The 16,713-nt window shown below is 39.5% G+C and overlaps 1 protein-coding gene across 2 annotated transcripts in view; it reads left to right on the forward strand.

The window, feature by feature from the left end:
• Positions 1–16,713, forward strand: part of wdr36 (WD repeat domain 36) — a 109,891-nt gene that overhangs the window by 4,353 nt on the left and 88,825 nt on the right. The window contains exons 3-5 of one of the 2 annotated variants that reach the window (XM_078566196.1): positions 6,365–6,465; positions 12,193–12,310; positions 15,393–15,525. In XM_078566196.1, the coding sequence (XP_078422322.1) occupies positions 6,365–6,465; positions 12,193–12,310; positions 15,393–15,525 (352 nt within the window). The remainder of the gene's footprint in view (positions 1–6,364; positions 6,466–12,192; positions 12,311–15,392; positions 15,526–16,713) is intronic. The other variant, XM_078566199.1, reaches the window with a different exon arrangement.

Here is a 16,713-nt window from a genome sequence, read left to right on the forward strand (position 1 = left end):
CTAGACTGAACTCTCAAGTCCTGGGAAGAGGTTGAAACGCAACCTTCCTACTCTAAGACAATAGGGCTACTGCTGAGCCAAGTGTGAGTTGAAGCATTGGCACAGATGTTGTGAATTAAGTCTTTAAACTCATTCTGAGGCTACGCTACAATCTGTTGAAAGCCTCATATATATGTTAATCAGGCCCATGCTGAATCTATATTTTTTAACGGAAGCTTTCCTTCTAGTAGAATTATTCATGCAGGTTAAGTAGGAAATCCAGTTATTCCCAATCTTTTGGCAGTTTGTTCTGAAAGATGTCTTATATTTTTCAGTTGCAAAGTTTGCCTTTTTTTTTCTTAGCAACTCTATCTACATTTTAATTACTGCATATATGCTTGGTGTGCATTACAGACACCACACATCAAAATGTCCAGTGTTGAGGAAGGAAACAGTCAAAGGAGTTCAATTGCTAATTATTAGTTAACAACCTTAGTACCCATTTGGTTGTATAAAAGGGATAGCAGGTGAACAAGTTTTGTCTGTGGAGAGTTTTATGACCAGTAATATAAAACTCTGAAGGAGTCTGTCTTGGTTTTGATCTTCATTTCCAAACAACAATTGGAGCTTAACAGTGGTAGCAGAGAATGGTTTCTGCTTGTAAGTAAAAAGATTGGCAACTAAACTTGCTTTGGATGGAAGACTGTATTTGGAGTTAACTTTAAGAGCAGAGTGGTTTGAAGTCACTCTAAAATGGCTGAATCGAAATGTAGAGTTTCGGGGAATGATTAGCCACCGACATTTTCTGAGAGTGAACCCTATGAGCAGTGGAAGAATTAAGTAACTATGTGGACGTGGGTTATGTCTTTGCTAAAGAAAAAACAAGGAATGACCTTGGCACTTTCGTTACCATACAAAAGCAAAATAAGGTGCAAAGTATTTTCGGAGTTGGAGCCTAAGCATTTGGGTACAGGTAAAGGTTTTGAAATATTATTAGATTTCATGGATAAGATCCATCAAAAGAATGATTTATTAAGTGCTTACGAAGCATGGTCAGATTTTGACGAATTTAGAAAGCTGGAGAAAGGTTCTATGTGCAAGATTGCAAACATTCCATCTAGAAATTCCCCAATCAGTGCTGGCATTTAAGTTACTAGGCTGTACCAGAATTGGACAGGCTTCTAGTTCTGACAGGAGTCAAATCTGCAGAAAGTCACACTGCTAGAACAGATGTCAGAACTTGTTTAAAAAAAAAATTCCTCAGAAAACATTCCTTTTTGGCAGTGCCTGAGGCGCGAATGAGCCATTCGGTGGTAAGACAGAAAATGAAGGATACAATGTTAACGGGATGGCGAGATCATCTAGAAACTGGACACAGGTGTCAGTGCGAAAGGAGAGTAGTAACTAGGAACAATGGGGATAGAAACACCTTTGACAATTATGGCAGGCGAATTAGGTAATTACAACAAAAGAATGAACCCCAGAAAACCCAGGGTGTGGTTAGCTGTTGTTTTAGATGCGATTCAAAATACCATTATGCAATGAACTGCCCTAAAAGATATAATAATGTGTTCAAAATTAAACATGAGACAGAAGACTCAAGAAGAAGATGGAGATATTGACCAAAGAGAGGGCATTGTATTAGTTACAGGAAGTTTCAGCCAGGTGATGAATATCTTGGTTGCAGAGTCCTTCAGCTGCTAGATATCAGGGATGCACATCTACAGTCTGTGGAATAGACTGGTTAAAATGCTACCTGGACTCCTTAAGTGACAAGGATCAGATTGAATAAGGTTAAACTGAGTTTCGGGATATGTGCGAAAACATGAATGTAATAGCTATGAATACAGAAGCAGAAAGCCCTTTTAGTAGTGGAGTGCGTATAAGGAATCATATGGTGATAGATGAGATGCTTCATAAAATATAGGCAGATAGACCAAGTTGTAAATTAACATCAGCTCGAGAATGGGCTATCCATGCCAAGAATTCACTGCAGATGGTTGGGGGCTATAGTCCACCTCACTTGGTTTTTGGTAGAAACCCCAAAATTCCTTCAGTCTGAGTGATCACCCTCCAGCTTGGGAGGGAGCTACGATTAGCTGTACCTTTTCTGAGCATTTAAATGGACTACACACTGGTAGAAGAGCATTCCTTAAAGCCGAAATTACAGAAAGAATTCGGCGAGCTCTAAGACACAATGTACCACCATCAGAAACTATTTTTAATAGGGAAATATGGTATACTATAAAAGAGAAGGACTTAACAAGTGGAAAGGCTGTGAAAGATTATAGGTAAAGATGGTAAAACAGCCATTTTATAGCATGGGAATCAGACTCTTCAGGTACACTCATCAAGGTTAGTTGACGTGGATTATGGGTTTGTGGGTCCGGAGGGGGTTGTAGGAAGGGACGAGGAACCATGTACTTCTCACATTCTTACGTTGCATGATTCTGAGGACCAGATAGTTGAAGTTGACAGGGTAGCTGAAGATGGACATAGTAATTCGGACGAAAAGATGAGGTGATTTGTAGAGGACAACTGCCAAAAACTGGCAATAAATGTTACATATTTGCCAGAAGGGGCCAGTTAATGGCGGGATGTGACGATTGTAGGTAGAGCAGGGAAGGCTGGTTAAGTGTATGAGATAAAAGACAGGAGTTAGGCCTATGGATTGGGAATATGAAGTACAAAAATGGAAGGCACGGAAACGCAGTTTCAGTTCAGACAGTGGGTCTGGGAGTGAACATGCCTCTAGGAATAGATCGTGAATGGTTGAAAGAACATCTATAAATAGGACAGGAAGATCAAACTAACAGTTTGGAGCGTGATGGAGGGCATAGCTTAAGGTCAAGGAATATGGCACGGACTGGTAATACTACAAGGAGCAGAAGCCCATGTGATCGAGAAGTCTTAGTAGCTTCAAACAAATTAGATAAATTAATAAAGAATGCCAAACAGCAAGAACTACATAGTTGGAAAGATTTTGGGGTATACACAGAGGTGTCAGATAAGGGACAACTAGCTCTGTCTCATAGATGAATATGCACGGATAAGGTGCTTCCTGATGGGGCTTATAAAGGTAAAGCCAGGCTAGTGGCACGAGGGTTTGAAAAAAATTAGGTGACCAGGATTTAAGAGTAGATTCACCTACGGCAGGAAAAGTTATTCTGAAGTTCTTTTTGGCTCTGTTAGCTGCATATGATTGGGAATGTAAGTCCATTGATATTGAAGCTGCCTTTTTGCAGTGACATCAACTTCAAAGGGAAATTTTTCTATGCCCACTGAAAGAGGCGCCAAATGCAGAAGGGACACTCTAAGCTAGATAAATGCGTATAGAGTTTAAATGATGCCTCCAGAGTTTGGTATTTCTCAGTGAGGTCAGTTTTGTTAAAGTTGGGCTGTCTTCAGTTGGAAGCAGACCCGGCAATGTTTTATTGGCACCATGGAGGGAAACTTGCAGGCATCTTTATGATGCGTGTAGATGATTTTTTGTGGGGTGTAGTAGCAAATTTAAAACGGTTGTCATTAATGGGCTCAGAACGGAGTTTAAAATTGGAAGTCAAGCCACTGGTGCACTTAAATACATTGGATTGGAAATCAGGCAGAGCGGATCACACTTCCTTTTACATCAACAATCTTACTTGGAGAACGTCAATCCCATTATGATTCGTCGTGGTAGGGCCTCCCAGAAAGATACAGCAGCTTCTGAAATGGAAAAAGAGGAACACAGAAGTCTAATTGGGCATCTCAATTGGCTAGGCAAACAAACCAGGCAGGACATCAGTTTTGATGTTTTGGAACTGAGCACTAAAATGAATGATCCCATGGTTGAAGAAATCTTTCGAACAAACAAAACATTGACAAAATTAAAAATGGAACAGTGTTTTTTGAAATTCCCACCTTTGGATGGTCTTAGAAAAATGAAACTGATCGTGTTTAGTGATGCGTCTTATGTTATGACGTGGCAGATGTGTGCCAGGTGGACCAAATCCATAAGGGAAACCTGGTCACGCTATCACAATGGTTTTGCAATTTGTATTTTTTTTGAGATTTTAAAAATTAAATTAAAATATTTATTAACAAAATAAAAGATTTCAAGCACATACATACAACTACAATTTCTTACTACTATAACAACTCCTAAAATTCCTAATTAACCTGACTTGGGAGTCTCCCTTTAAGGCAACACTCCAAAATAGATTTTAGATTTAAAATGAAACCAGCAAGTTAACACAATACCTACTTGACAGTGGAATTCGAAATGGCTTCCCCACATTCAGTTACTTTACATAGCAGACTTATGCACAAATGGCTGGAGATTGGGAATCCCTTTGGCGGTAATCCAATATTTGTAGGAAGATAGGACAAGTGAGACGTGCCATTACTACTGGATGCTGCATACCAGCCCATACTAATCTAGTAACTGCATTCAGATAGATTCTTCCTACGCATTTCAGGGAAGAGTTAACTGTGCTGCCTCCTTATCACAAGCAAGAGTGTCACAATTGAGTCATCTCTTGACAAACTTATAACTACCATAGGAGTGGCTTTTTCTGTGGTTGTGCAGGTGCCAGCAGAACATTCCAAGAAACATCACTATAATGAAGTTGATGAACTGGACAGGTCCCTTACTTGAAACAGGTAACTTTAATACGGAGCTCTTTAGAAGCTACGTCCACGACTAGAAAGCTCCGCCCCCCCAGGATTACCCACGCTTAGGGTTCATTCGTCAGAATCCCGTGACCCTGAAAGGCAGTAAGAAAGGTTATACCTATTATCAGCAAAATTCATCACATTCCCTGTAGAAAAGAGGTGCTAATTGGACAGGTCATGGAACTTCCATAAAGTGGCATTGTTCCAAAGAGTACAGAGAATCGCAGAAGGCAGCCATTTGGTCACCCATATCCGAAACACCTACATCATAGCGTTTGAAATGAAAGGACTTCTAATCCATTGATGTCTAAGTTCTGTCTGATGATAGGAACTTCATTTAAACTAAATACTGCAGATGATGGAAATCTGAAATAAAAACAGAAAATGATGAAAAGACTCAGCAGGTCAGGCATCATCTGTGGAGAGAGAAACAGAGTTAATGTTTCAAGTCCATATGACTCTTCAAATTGACTCTGAAGAAGATAAATATGGACTTGAAATATTAACTCTGTTTCTCTCTCCACAGATGCTGATAGACCTGCTGAGCTTTTCCAGCATTTCTGTTTTTATTTCATATAAGCCAAGGCTTAATACAAAAATAGAAGATGCTGGAAACACCAGTAGGTCAGGCAGCATTGGTGACAGGAACAGATTTAAGATGTTCTGGGTGCAGATCCTTCAGTAAAATTGGAAGATATTTCAGGTAAATGTTTAAAAAGAAATAACTGAAGGGTAAAAAAGTGCAACTACACAATGAAAAAGGAATAGAATGACTTGTGATCTGATCAGATGATCACATTTGTTTTAATACTTTCTGATAAACATTATATTTGATATCAGAAAAATAAGTTTCAAGAGAAATTGTTTCATCCTTTTCAGCCACTATGCCCCAAACTCTGGAACTCCTTCCCTTAATACCTTTAAGTAGACACCAGAAACCACCTTAAGATTCTTTTTTTTCCTGGTCATGCTTTTAATCCCTACAGACCTACTATTTTTTCCACTTTCTCTGTGCCGTTTTCCTATCCACCAGCCTGTAAAATATTATGAAAGGTTTCTTTTTACGTAATCATTATATAAATTCAGGCTACTGGTTTGACAGAACAAAAACAGAATTACCTGGAAAAACTCAGCAGGTCTGGCAGCATTGGTGGAGAAGAAATCAGTTAACGTTTCGAGTCTTCATGACCCTTCCAGGTACCTTTTTCCAGGTAATTCTGTTTTTGTTTTGGATTTCCAGCATCCGCAGTAGCTTTTAGCTTTTGAAGGGTCATGAAGACTCGAAACGTTAACTGATTTCTTCTCCACCGATGCTGCCAGGCCTGCTGAGTTTTTCCAGGTAATTCTGTTTTTGTTTTGGATTTCCAGCATCCGCAGTAGCTTTTAGCTTTTTGTTTTTATCTACTGGTTTGACCGTCTTTGTTAACGAAGAGTCATATTGGACTCACAACATTAACTCTGTTTCTTTCTCCATAGGTGCTGCCAGACCTGAATTTTTCCAGCACTTTGTTTTTATTTCAGATCTCCAGCATCCGCAGTATTTTTCTTTTGTTTAATTTCAATCTGTTTTTGCGTTTAGGAAATATAATTTGTAGAAATTTAAAAGTCTGTTATTGAACTATTTTTATTAAGGGAGTTTGGCCTTGTCATGTGTAACAAAATAAATCTTCTAATTTAAGAAAAATCAATTCTGATGAAGTTCCAGTTATAATGTTGTAATCTATCCTTTTAGGTAATGCCCTTCCTGAAGACATCACTTGTTTGGCAGCAGACCGAATGCTTGTGTTTGCAGCTCACGGCAACTCGGTAAAAGCATTTGCCAGAAACAAAGAGGTGAGTTTAAATTTGTTCAGTAAGTTGACCTATGTCTTCTAAGGAGTTTCAAAGCTGTTGAGCCTGTTTGTGACTCTTGGACTTTAGACTCGAAATTCACTTGCATTTTTCCCTGATTTTTTTATATATATAAAATATATTCACAAACAGGGTATTAATCTTACATAAAGCAATTAAAGTATCTTCAAAGATGGAGCATTAAAGTAGATAGAAAGAAGGTGCTAAAATAAGTTGGCAACCTTCAAAATTTAAAAAGTCACCTGGCCCCAGTGGGATGCAGTCTAGATTGCTGAGAGAAGATAGGCTGGAGATAGAAGCTCGGACAACAATTTTTCAAGTCTCCTTGGATAATGGAGTGGCGCCTGAAGTCTAGGACATTGCAAATGCTACACCCTGTTCAAAGAGGCATAACGATATAGCTACAGGCCAAGCAGTTTAATGTCACTGGTGGGAAACATGCTAGAGCCCATTGCCCATGACAAAATTAATTCTCACTTGGAAAAGCATGAGCTAATAAGGGACAACCAGCACTTCTCTGTTAAAAGCAAATTGTGTCTGACTAACCTAAATGAGTTCTTTGAAGGAGTCACGTGCTGTGGTTAAAGGGGAACCGGTGGATGTACTGTAGATACTTAGATTTCCAGAAGGCATTTGATAAGGTGCCACATCAAAGGTTATTGCGGAAAATAAAAACTCAAGGTGTAGGGGGTAAGAAGATTGGCTAGCTATCAAAGAAACAGAGGGTAGCCATAAATGGGCCTTTTTCTGGTTGGCAAGGTGTGACGAGTAATGTGCACAGGGATCTGTGCTGGGCCCTCAACTTTTTACAATTTACATACATGACTTGGATGAAGGGACTGAAGTTATGGTTGCTAAATTTGCTGATGATACAAAGATAGGTAGGAAAGTAAGTTGTGAAGAGGACATAAGGAGGCTACAAGGGACATAGATATGTTAAGTGAGTGGGCAAAGATCTGATGCAGAAGGATCTGGGTATCCCAGTGCATTAATCACAAAAGGCTAATATGCAGGTACAGCAAGTAATTAGGAAAGCTAATAGAATGTTATTATGTGAGGGGAATTGAATATAAAAGCAGGGAGGTTTTGCTTCAGTTGTACAGGACACTGGTGAGACCACATCTGGAGTATTGTGTACAGTGTTGGTCTCCTTATTTAAGGAACGTTGTAAATGCGTTAGAAGCAGTTCAGAGAAGGTTTACTAAACTAATACCAGGAATGGGCAGGTTATCTTATGAGGAAATGTTAAACAGGTTAGGTTTGCAGCCACTGGAATTTAGAAGAGCAAGAGGCAACTTGATTGAAACATATGTGATCCTGAGGGGTCTTGACAGGGTGGATGTGGAGAGGATGTTTCTTCTTGTGGGAGAATCTAGAACTCGGTCACTGTTTAAAAATAAGGCGTCACCCCTTTAAGACAGATGAAAAGAAATATTTTCTGAGGGTAGAGTGTCTTTGGAACTCCCTTCCTCAAAAGGCAGTGGAAGCAGAGTCTTTGAATATTTTCAAGGCGGGATAGATAGATAGATTCTTGATAAACAAATGTTGTTGGGGACAGATGGGAGGTTACAGTCAGATCAGCCATGATCTTAGATTCTGCTCTCTCTCTCTCTCTCTCTCTCAAACTGCGGAAGACTTCTTGTGTGCTTGAGTTTTCTGGGACATACTAGAAAAACTGCAACCTGATGCCACAATGGCTTTCTGTTAACTCTTCCCTTCCCAAAGCACATCCTCATGGCAATATGAATTGTATGGTGCTTGTATCCAGATAGAAATACTAATTGTCTATCTTCCCCAGACCCAATTCCATTCTATCTTGGAATTAAACAGGCAGTTTAAAGTATAACTGTTTATGAAGTTTGACATTCATGACAACACGCAGTCATTGATTATGTTTAAGACAGAGGCTGATAGATTTTTGGATATTAAGAGAATTGAGAAATATGGGATAATGCGGGAAGGTGAAGTTGGGGTAGAAGTTCAGCCATGATTTTGTTGAGTGGCTCCCATGTTAAATGTGCAGTGGGGTCTACCAGATAATTGGTATTACAATCATTTTTTATATGATTTAATTGAATGACAGGAACAAGGGCCTAAAGACCTATTGTTCAAATATGTAATTGTGAAAACAGCTGATTACAGTTTTTTCATTAGATGGTGAACGTGCAGATAGATTCTATTTAACTACATATGTCTATATTTGTGATGCAGAAGATGCATATGATAAAATTCAGCATTTTAAGCAGCAGCTATGCTTAAGGACTGAATGCAATTGAATCCATATTAACAGTAAAAAGAAACAAATACTGTTTTGAGTGCACATGCTAATCAAAAATGCTTTTGTGGTTGTGCAATAACACCTTTGTCACCTGCAACTTGGAAACTACATCAATTTAAACTGGTTGATAATTATTTTTGAATCGTGAATTATTTTTAAATAAATTAGTACTTGCTTGGTAACTGTAAAATCAGTTGGGGCATCAATGTCATAATAGGAAGTACATCACCAAATGATCATTCACTGGAGGTTAAACTAAACTTTGCATTTATTTGCTTTGGTGTATTAAAATTTAGATTATTTTGGGGCATTTCTCAACAAGTTTGAGAGAACCATGTAGGATTCTTCCCCTGCTTTGCTGCCTTCCTTTTCTCAGCAATGCTTCTATTGGGGTATCAGACGTGGGCCAAGGTATCGCCATACAATAGGAAGGAAGTTGTTGCCAGCCCGTTATCATGGGATGGTTAGTGGATGACTCGAGCAAGAAGGAGAAAGGCCAGGCTGTAAGACCCCCTCCATCCTCTTGTGAGCAGAGCAACTATGTAATCCAGTTAGACTTGGGTGCAGAACAAAATGCAACGGGGAAATAGGAAAACATGCAGCTTAGTTGTGAAAGTAATTTGAATTTATGCTTGCCAGGCCACACCTAAGATATCTGACACTTGTTGATAGTATAAAAACAGAAACATTTATGACCTTTTCAATCAGAAGATCAAAGAGTATGTAAACTGACGAACTAGCAGGAATAGGCCATTCAGCCCCTTGAGCCTGCTCCGTCATTTGATAAGATCGTGGCTGATCTGATTGTGGCTTCAACACCACTTTCCTGCCTACCCCCGATACCCTTTGACTTCCTTGTTCAAGGATCTGCCTATCTCTGCCTTAAAAAGCATTCAGTGACCCTGACTCCACTGCTTCCTGGGGAAGAGAGTTCCATAGACTCTCAACTCTCTGAGGAAAAAAAAAAGCTCTCTTCATCTCCGTCTTAAAGGAAGACTCCTGATTTTTAAACTGTGTCCCCTAGTTCTAGTCTCTCCCATAAGGGGAAACACCCTTTCCGAATCCACCCTGTCAAGCCCCCTCAGGGTCTTTTATGTTTCACTAGTGGATATAGTAAAATACTTCTTAAAGAAAGCTAAAATGAAACAATAATCATTAATATAGTAATATAAAGTTGAGTTGCAAATTTTTAACCCTTGTGTACATTAAGGCAACTCAGGACAGCGCCTTCTCCCAACTCTAGAGCCCAATATGTAATTTCTAGCATTTCTTGAATTTTGTTTAAATTGAATGATTTTATAATATAGTGCATGTTATACAATTTGGAAATACTTTTGTGATTGCTAGGCACTACAAAACATAATTAAATTGATGGGATTAAGAGGCAATTTGATTCATTTCTGATGAATTAAGTGATAGTATGTGATGGGAAAGGAGGTGAGTTTCAGATCTGTAAGAACGCCAGCCTGGTCAGGCCTAATAACCAGTTGCTGTTCAAAAAAAAAAAATATTTTTATATTCAGTTAAGATGATAAGTAATGCAAGAACCCATATTACACATAATGTACAGCACACAAACCCTTCAGCCTAACCTGAGCATTCTGGTGTTTCTGGTGCGTTGGAGCCTCCTCCTATTCTGCCTCATCTAACTCCATCAGCATATCCCCCTATTCCCTTCTCCCTAATATGCTTATCTAGCTTCCCCTTAAATGTATCTATAATATTCACCTCAGCTGTGCCCTAGGTAGTGATTTCTGCATTTTCACCACTCTGGGTAAAGAAGTTTCTCCTGAATTCCCAGTTTGATTTCTTGATGACTATCTCTTATTGATGCCCTCTAATTTTGCTCTTCCCTACAAGTGGAAATGTTTTCTCTGTTTCTACTCTATCGAAACCTTTTATAAATTTGAAGATCTCTATTAGGTCGGCTCTCTGGCTTCTCTTTTCAAGAAAAAAGGGACCCAGGCTCTTCATCTTTTCCTCATGGATATAACCCTTCACTTCTAGTATAATTTTTGTAAATTTTTTTTGCATTGTGCCCAGTGCCTTGATATCCTTTCCACAACATAGCAACCAGCATTGTACAATGCTCCAGTTGTGGTTTAATCAAGGTTCGAATCAAATTTAGCATAACTTCCCTACTCTTTAATTCTGTCCCTCTAGGAATAAACCCTAGAGCTAGGTTTGCTTTTGTTATGACCTTACAAGGGTTAAGTGATTGGGCAAAAAATTTGGCAGACTGAGTATAATGTAGGATAATGTGAGGTTCCGCACTTTGACAGGAAGAATAGAAAAGCAGAATATTATTTAAATAGAGAGAGAATGCTGCTGTACAGAGGGACCTGGGTGTCCATGTACATGAATCATGTAGGTACAGCAAGTGATTAGGAAGGCAAATGAAATGTTGGCCTGTATTGCAAGGGGAATGGAGTATAAAAGTAGGGAAGTTTTGCTACAACTGGACAGGGCATTGGTGAGACCACACCTGGAGTATTATGTACAGTCCTTGTCTCTTTGTTTAAGGAGGGATATACTTGCATTGGAAGCAGTTCAGAGAAGGTTCACTAGATTGATTCCTGGGGTGAAAGGGTTGTCTTATGAGGAAATGTTTGAGCAGGTTGAGCCTATACTCATTGGAGTTTATAAGAATGAGAGGTGATCTTATTGAAACAGATAATCGGAGGGGGCTTGACAGGATAGATGCGGAGAGGATGTTTCCCCTCATGGAGCAATCAAGAACTAAGGGGCAAAGTTTAAAAATAAGGGGCCTCCCAATTATGACAGAGATGAGAAAGAATTTCTCCTCTGAGGGTTGTTAGCCTTTGGAATTATCTTCCTCAGAGCAATGGAGACTGGGGCCAGAATTTTCCCGTCGGCGAGTTGGGGGCGGGGCCCGCTCACCGATGCGAGATGATGTCGGGGGGAACTCCCGACATCACCCTGGTCAATTTAAATCTTTAGGAAGGCGGGAGGACAGCGAAATGAGCTGTCTGCCCACCAACCTGTCAATGGCCAATTGTCACTCCACAGATGCTGCCAGACCTCTGAGTTTTTCTAGCATTTTCTCTCTTTATTTATTATTGTGGGCGTACCTACTCCACATGGACTGCAGTGGTTCAAGAAGGTGGCTCACCACTACCTTCTCAAGGCATTTAGGCTGGGCAATAGATGCTGGCCTAGCCAGCAACTCCCACATCCCGTGAAAGAATTTTTTAAAAATGGCGTTAGGTCACAGGCCAACCATGACTTGGGGGCTAAATAGCCTACTCCCATTTCAATGTGTGTATACACTAAATTTCCCCATTGATCATTCAGGGTAATCATTTCAGTAGAAATCATTAATTTAACTTAGTAGTACAATACTTTTTCTCAGTTAAGCACCAAAACCTAGTTTTCTCTAATAATTTAATCAATTTTCCCTTTCATTTTAGATTATGCATACATATAAAGGACATAATGCAGAGGTCCACCTCCTGTTGACCTTTGGTGATCATATGATCTCAGTGGATCGAGATAACAGACTTAGTGTTTGGGATGTGCAATCAGAGGGTGAGTTTATGTAATATACTTGTTCTAGTACTACTAAAATTTAATCTCTTCAAGCACGACTTCCCTACATTTTCAGGAATGTCATTTGGAAGTATTGAGATTAGCAGTTTAACCCACATATAAGATGACACTCGTACATCATCAGTACAAGAGAGAAAAATCTGCCCCTTGGTGCTTCACCTGTTTCTGGGCTCCTTATCACCCCTCCCCATCTCTCCCTTAACCTTCCCCCTCGATCAAGATTCACCATTCAATTCGCCAATCAATCACAGGTCCTAGTAAATTGATAACGCCCATTGTTGATTTCTGGTTACAAATATCATCCGATATATATGCAGCATGGGTCACTAATATTGAGAGCAGCAACAGCATAATGAAGTGTTAGTTTGTGTGCGCCCTGTGTTTAGGTGATCCCACGAGTTTACATGTTCAATATAAATGCACAACACCTGAACTGAAACGCAGTAACAGCAGGCTGTGGTGGAGTCCCTGAACTTCATTTCCTCCCACCTACAATTTCTCTCAACCTTCAGGCAAAACAAATAACCAAAAGCAATCCCAGTTGAAGATGTTTTTTGACGAGTTACCTGTTCGCGCATTTAGCTTTGTAATTACAATATTTCACAGCATCATCCTTTTCAAGGAGATGGTCTCTAAAGTAAGGACTGCTCTAGGCATAAAAGGTCCAAGAAGAGTTTTGGCTGGAGAGAATTGGGTTGAGGGACCAACACAGTCTCTGCCGGAACTTGGGGACGCAGCTGTTTCAGCACTAATAGATGTCTGGGCTGTCGGCCAACAATGTATAATGAGGCTTAGCTGAGAGCTCAGATTTCTATTAGACTGTTGAAACAGCTGAGCCCCAAGGAAAATATTGCTTGATTGACAGCTCTGGCTCTCTGATCTATTCTGTCAATTGGACAGTATTTATTTACACAAGATAGAGGTTTTAAGTGATCTGGATGATTGACAATTTTTGGCACGCAAAGGAGATTAGTAAGAAAGTGGGAAGTGATGAATAAATGACTTTTTTAAAAAAGATTTTTTTAATACATTTATTTTTTTTTAATACATTTATTGCCACTGTAAATTCATTGGTTCTATACAAAGTGTATAGTGGGTGAATGGGTATTGAAATGCCATAGCTGGCCTGGAAGGTATGAAAGGCCGTAGGGGACAGATGGGGGGGAGCATAGCTTGGCATGGGAGTAAACTTACCTTTCAAAAGGCTCCCTCATCTAAAGTATGGTCCACAACACCTTAAGATGCCAGGAACCACTGGTCCTTAGCTGGCCCGACTCCACGAAAATTGAAGAGGACTAGAACGTGCCGCTCCCCACGGTCGAGCCAGTCAGGTTGGGAATGCAGGTTGCGGGCTTGCAACCCGAATCAGCCCTTGCCCTTAACCAGCACTGGTGAAAATTGGGGGCACCAGAAATGGGGTCAGAATCCCAGAATCGGGTCCCTGCTGCCATTTCTGCACCTCCAGAGTCTCCCCGACTCCACGAAAGTCCAGCCCATCAGCTCGGCTATAGAGCCTTAAGCTGACACTGCTCCGAGAGACATCATTGCTGGGCTTAGAGAGATGTTACAGCACACAAAAATAAAAGGAGACGCACTTTACCCTGAATGTTTCCCTACTGTTCATCTCCAAAAAATCTTTTAATTTTTATATGATCTATTTTGTAGTCTATACAAAAAATATTGATTGCTTCAATGTGGGACTGAAATGTATTTTGTGCCCCATTTAGATGAAGCAAATACAAATGAAATTGATATTTAGTAGCTAATTATACATCGTTGAATTTGTCACATTCGTCTTTTAGTTACCCGGATTAAGTAGGAATTAATTTCCGCATTCCAAGCATAAATTACTGAGGCAAAGCAATTGTATCCTCCACCAGTCTCTCTAATAGGTCGGTTTTTGAAGAGTTCTATAATTTGCCAATATTCAACATGATGGTTGATTCTGAAAGATAGTGCTGGAGTAGAGTGGGGCAATGCCTTTACCATAATCCTTCACCTCCTCTCCAGAATGTCAATGGCACCTCACTGCAGTGGGTATATTTCACAGAAATGAATAGAGTGTATAATCTGCTGTTAAATAAATTAATTTGACGTTAATTTTAGTCCTCCCACCTTCCCATTTAACTTTGTCCCTTTAAGCAATTCACCTAGCTCGGAGATAAATGTACAGCCTGTCGTTCAGGTCTGAAGCTCTGGCTGCTCAGTCTGGACAATGATGAGAACTCCATTTATGACAACTGGCTCCCTAGCCCCTGGGCTATGGTGTTTTGCACCTTGTGCACGCCCCTCTCCAGGGCCCTGTACATCATGCCATACTTCATTATGATGTGCACAATCTATTAGTTTATGTTTTCAATGCTTTTTAGTTCTTTAATTTTAATCTCACATGTCTGAAATTAGTGACTCATTCTGGGTTCCATGCCATCTAGCCTTCAGAAACCTCATCCAAATGTACATTGTTTGTGTCTGGACAACTTAATGCACTATTCTACTATGGAACATTGTGGTTAAACCATACTAGATAGTAATTGGAAGTGGGAGTATGGTTGATTTTTCTCCCTGTCCCAACAAGGACACTGACACCAGTCATAGTACCCTACTGTTGCATCACATGGTGATACTTGGATTTAGCCCAATGAATGTTTGAAGCTGGGACCTTTCTGATCTGTAAGGCTCAGTACTATTTTATGTAGTGCTTTTAACCTCAGAGCCATATGGAATTCCATGTTTAAAGTGTCACCTTAAAGGTTCTGTGCATTGTAACATTTTACAACACCATAAGATATGTATTGCTTGTGCAGTGCACAACAGATATAACACAATGCTGGAATATGAAAAAAATAATAAACTTGACAAGTTTATGATGTAATGGTAGCTTTAGTTCTGGATTCAATATGATAGGCTTGGCAAGAAAATGTAAGTACCTCTGTAGCCTTTGAAATATATTTTTTTCATAAAGTACATTTGCCGTTGTAAAATGTTGGTAATTGTTGAACAAGAATATACGTTTAATAAGTTATTTGTTGCTCTTGTCTAACGCTTGCTTATTTATTTACAGAGGAGTATCTTCAGCTGAACTTTGACAAAATCATGTTTACAATTTCTGCCCTTTTGCACCCAAGTACCTATATCAACAAAATTCTTCTTGGCAGCCAGCAAGGGAGTCTTCAACTATGGAATATCAAGTCTAAGTCAGTTCAGCTTCTTTAATAGTTTTTTGTGACATGTTTAAGTATTAAGGTTTCTACTTAAAGTTGTTGCTCCCATAATTAGTTTTCATATAATTCTGTTAAAACTAAAACCCATTTAAAACCAAAAAATTAATTTAATACAACGTTTTTACCTTTATTAATGATGAAGGCCAGTTTAGGTTGTGATTTCACTGTCTAGAGAGTCATGCTGTAGCTACAGTATGCTGCATGATGTCCTGTTTTATTCAAAACCATGGTGCAATTCTATATTGCTTATGCATAAAATTTGTGCTTTATTGTGTTGACTTCAGATCTTTGCTCATTACTGAGAAAATTGTGGAGTACTGCAACTTTATTGTATTTGATAGCATATTAAGCACCACCAAATTTCATGGACATTATGTGCTTCATTTTGTCATTTTTATTTCAAATAGAAGGAAGACCTTGAGCTGTGCATCTCCTTGTGCTTTTGTTAGCTTTCTGTCCCCATACTGTTGTGGTAGGACTTAAGTTAAAAGCTTGTTATCACCTGCTTGGGTGCTAACATTGGCCTCTTCCTTGAGGGATTGAGAGTTAGAAGTGAGGTGTGGTTGCCCCAAATGACCCACCTTTAGCTCCTTCCTTTTTCCTTAAAATATCAAGTGGCTAAATATGAGATCCTGGGATGTATAAATAGAGATACCCAGTAAAAATAGCAAGTAAGTTATGATAATCCTTTATAAAACACTGGTTTGGTCACAACTGAGACATTGTGTCCAATTCTGGGCTCTAGACTTCAGGAAGAATTTGAAGGTTTTAGAGAGGGTGAAGAAATGATTTACAAAAAGGGTTCCAGAAATGACAGACTTCAGCCACGAGGACAGATTGGAGAAGATGGGCAGTTCTCCTTGGAGAAGAGAAGGTTGAGTGGATATTTGATAGAGGTGGTCAACATCATGCTTGGCCTAGAGAGAAATTGTTACCTTTGGGTCAAGACCCAGAGGACATAGATTTAAGGTGATTGCCGAAAGAACCAATGTGATGTGAGGAAAACTTTTTTGCACAGCTAGTGTTAATGATTTGGAATGCACTGAATGAAAGGATGGTAGAGGCAGATTAATTCATAGGGCATAAAAGGGAATTGGATAAGTACCTGAAAGGGAAAACCTCAGTGTTACTGGGAAAGGACAGGGACAAGCTAAATTGCTC

The sequence above is a fragment of the Cetorhinus maximus genome, chromosome 2 (genome assembly GCF_964194155.1).
Source record: "Cetorhinus maximus chromosome 2, sCetMax3.hap1.1, whole genome shotgun sequence".
In the NCBI taxonomy this organism is placed as follows: Eukaryota; Metazoa; Chordata; class Chondrichthyes; order Lamniformes; family Cetorhinidae; genus Cetorhinus; species Cetorhinus maximus.